The 3,481-nt window shown below is 35.2% G+C and overlaps 2 protein-coding genes across 2 annotated transcripts in view; both read right to left on the bottom strand.

The window, feature by feature from the left end:
• LOTGIDRAFT_176451 (hypothetical protein) overlaps nucleotides 1-2,377 on the bottom strand; it is a gene marked incomplete at both ends in the record, with an annotated part of 6,821 nt that extends 4,444 nt beyond the window's left edge. The window contains 4 exons of the mRNA XM_009049903.1: nucleotides 150-237; nucleotides 864-976; nucleotides 1,617-1,697; nucleotides 2,030-2,377. Of these exons, the coding sequence (XP_009048151.1) occupies nucleotides 150-237; nucleotides 864-976; nucleotides 1,617-1,697; nucleotides 2,030-2,377 (630 nt within the window). The remainder of the gene's footprint in view (nucleotides 1-149; nucleotides 238-863; nucleotides 977-1,616; nucleotides 1,698-2,029) is intronic.
• A 125-nt stretch (nucleotides 2,378-2,502) lies between these two features.
• On the bottom strand, nucleotides 2,503-2,724 carry LOTGIDRAFT_60437 (hypothetical protein; the record flags this gene model as incomplete). Its single annotated transcript, XM_009049902.1, has 1 exon — nucleotides 2,503-2,724. A coding segment is annotated over one exon (222 nt), but the record flags the coding sequence as incomplete, so codon positions are not given.
• Nucleotides 2,725-3,481: the final 757 nt, after the last annotated feature.

The raw sequence follows: 3,481 nt of genomic DNA, 5'->3' as shown, positions 1-3,481 counted from the left end.
ACATACAAATTAATATTTTCAACATATATATACAGTGTAATACTATAATAAACACTAATATCAAGATAAACTTTTCTGAAATAATCTGAAAGTCTTGTTAATCGAGACGACAATAGTCCAGAACATCAAACTGAAGGTGAGATACTGACCTTAGAAGCACTTGTAATATCTACAGAACTAATGATATCATGTTGTTTAATATCAGCTGTATCTTCCCCTTCTTCTACTTCTATACATCTATAATAATCATTTTATTAATTCATCACCTTATAATAATATACCACAGTATATCACAACATCAAAATATTATTATCACATCATCTAGTCATCATAGTGTCCAGTATACATTGTCTATTGCCTTAACAACCAAACCTTGATCAATGGGAAGTTTAAAAATAGAAACAGTATGCAGTACCAAGAAACCTAATGGTTGAAAGTGTTTTAACTAGGTATAACTAGATAACTAGTGTATATTTTGAGCATCGTTTCAGTAACAAATTAGCATGGCAGTCAACCCACATTTAATACATACTTGATGTAGTAGCGTATGCTGTTAAGGATTCCGTAGAGAAACTGCTTAATCATCGTAACGAACAAATGCTGAATGTGCGAGAAGTTGTACAAATACAAAAATAATTACTATTATAAAGGGAAAATACTGATCAAACTTAACGACACTGGCTGAAACATGTTTGGTTATCAATAAACTCAGTTAGTCTATTTAACTTTCTCTGATGTCTTTACTTCAATATCAGTATTTAAAAATTAAGATATATATCATACATTCACATTTAATTCATAAATCATTTAACAAATACAGCAGATAAGAGGTTTCTGGTCTGAATAAAGATAAAAAGACTTACCCGGAGTTATCTGGTAGTAAAAAATCAGACCTAGCTGATAATTCTACAGCATAATCGGTTTTATTTTTAGATAATGTCATATCTGGTTTTGCTGCTAAATATCTGGCATCTTTCTACAATAAAAACAAATCCAATCAAATGTCAAAAGGTTAAAAAAAATGCTTAATTTTGTGATTTAAATATGTGTCTTTTTAACAACGGATATTTGTTTAATTATGAAACATATGGACAGTTTCTTAATCAAAAGCCAAACCTTAAAAATAGAACAGGCTGTTTGTTTTTTAAAAGCTAATTTATCAACATGAAGACTTTCTTTGTCAAACAGAAGCCAAACCAAACCTTTCAACGAGTTGTCTTGTCTTGTCTTGTCGCAGGAAGCCGCGGTGGCTCAGTGAGTTAGACGCTTGCTCGCTAACCTGAAGGTCCAGGGTTCAATCCCGGCATAGGTCGAGATAATACCTTCGGATTTTTCAACCCGGTTTCCCCCTGTCAGTGATGCAGGTAAGAGCTGAGGGGCTGACATGGAAAAAGCGTCTAGTCGTTCCAATGGGACAATAATTCGAGGCCCTGTGTGCTACAGGCTGTGCACGTTAAAGATCCCTCGACAGTTGGAAATCGAAAAAGAGCAGACTAATGCCGCTGTCCTGGCAAAATTTCCCTCATTGCACCCTGCATGGCATTGCCCGTCTTCATTAACCCACATGGTGCAGAAGAGTAGGACGTAAAACTCCATTCATTTCATTTAATACTTACTAATTCTGTAGTATCTGTACGTTTATATTTCTCTAGTTTCACTGGATCAACTGGAGCATCTCCAGGGTAAGGATCTTCAAGCTGAAACACAACACATTGAGCTTAACATAAACATACAGTTTCACCCCCAACAGCAACGAGAAAAACACACATATACTTACCCAAATTGTAATCAATAGTCTTGACCTAATCATTTGGAGAGACAATTTATATTGTCAAATTTCTTAGTGATGTACATTTAAAATTATCTGTATCTTAAAGTTACAATGTTTCTAACAACAAATCCAAGTCTTGGTATTTTTATCAGATTCTCGATGTGGAGGGTTTTAACTGAATGGAAATCTGAAAAACTATGTTGATTTTCATTAATCTGACTGATCTGCACTTTGAAAAGAACTGTAAGCTCTTCTCACCTTTCTAGAGACTTGATAATCTTTTCTTTTCTTATCTTTTCTCCATTCTTTATTACCCAGTCTCTTTCTCACATCCGACTTCCCAGATTTCACGTTTACTTTCCCTTCTTCCTTCAACCATTTCTTTTTTCCCGCCCACTTGGTGACTTGATGTTTTATTTTAGACCTCGACAGTTTACCCACATCTATTTTATACTCCTCAACTTTCTGTCCCCCCTCAGAGTTTTTATCAACCACTGGTAGAACATATTTATGTGAAACTGAAAATCTGTGTCTTCTGCCTTTATGACTCGTTCCAAATTTATCTTCAGCACTTGTTTCATACTGAACTTTCTTCTTCACATTACCCTAAAATAGTTAAAAATATTGGTCTGAACTTGTTGACTCTTTAAATGCTGTTTGGAATCTAGTTGTTAGACTGAATACCGGTCATCTCCGTGACATGTTAACTCGGAGACAGTTAACTCGGTGACAAAGTGAGTTAACTCGGTGACAAAGTGAGTTAACTCGGTGACAAAGTGAGTTAACTCTGTGACAAAGTGAGTTAACTCGGTGACAAAGTGGGTTAACTCGGTGACAAAGTGAGTTAACTCTGTGACAAAGTGAGTTAACTCGGTGACAAAGTGAGTTAACTCTGTGACAAAGTGAGTTAACTCTGTGACAAAGTGAGTTAACTCTGTGACAAAGTGAGTTAACTCGGTGACAAAGGGAGTTAACTCTGTGACAAGGTGAGTTAACTCGTGACAAAGTGAGTTAACTCGGTGACAAAGTGAGTTAACTCTGTGACAAAGTGAGGTAACTCTGTGACAAAGTGAGTTAACTCGGTGACAAAGTGAGTTAACTCTGTGACAAAGAGAGTTAACTCTGTGACAAAGTGAGTTAACTCGGTGACAACTTCTAGTATAACTTAATTTGTCGCTGAGTTGACATGTCACCGATTTAACCGAATACCGTTAGACTGAAACTTATTTAAAAGATAGCCTATCACAGGTAACCAATTTGCGGTCAACAAAAACAACACGCAGATAAAGGAAAACGCTTGGTCTGTTCATATGACTTCTATCGACGAGTTCTATGATACAATTTTGTCGACGATTGGACTGGTGTATTGAAATGACAGAAGCTTGTCTTAATTTTCATTTAAGATCTTGGTTTCATTGCAGAGGTACCTGACGTATGACAGTATGCTGGAATGAAGCTCTATTAAATAACAAAGCAAAATACTTTTTCTTGCGTTAATAATTGCATATTTAAAATAAATTTGTACTTTTTTTGTGTTGAGTATTTTTTCAATAAAGCATGGCTAAATGGCTAGTTCTTAAAATTTAGGTTGCGGTCTACCTTAGGTCGGGCAGATTTGGGCTTTCTTGACTTTTTTTTATCCATAGTTTAGCAATGAAGTCTTGATAATTAAAGCAAATTTCTATCCATTTTGGTTTGTTTATATTTAAC

The sequence above is a fragment of the Lottia gigantea genome, assembly GCF_000327385.1.
Source record: "Lottia gigantea unplaced genomic scaffold LOTGIsca_1403, whole genome shotgun sequence".
Taxonomy (NCBI): Eukaryota; Metazoa; Mollusca; class Gastropoda; family Lottiidae; genus Lottia; species Lottia gigantea.
The sequence above is the reverse complement of the archived record's forward strand: the minus strand, read 5'-3'. Positions and strand labels throughout refer to the sequence as shown.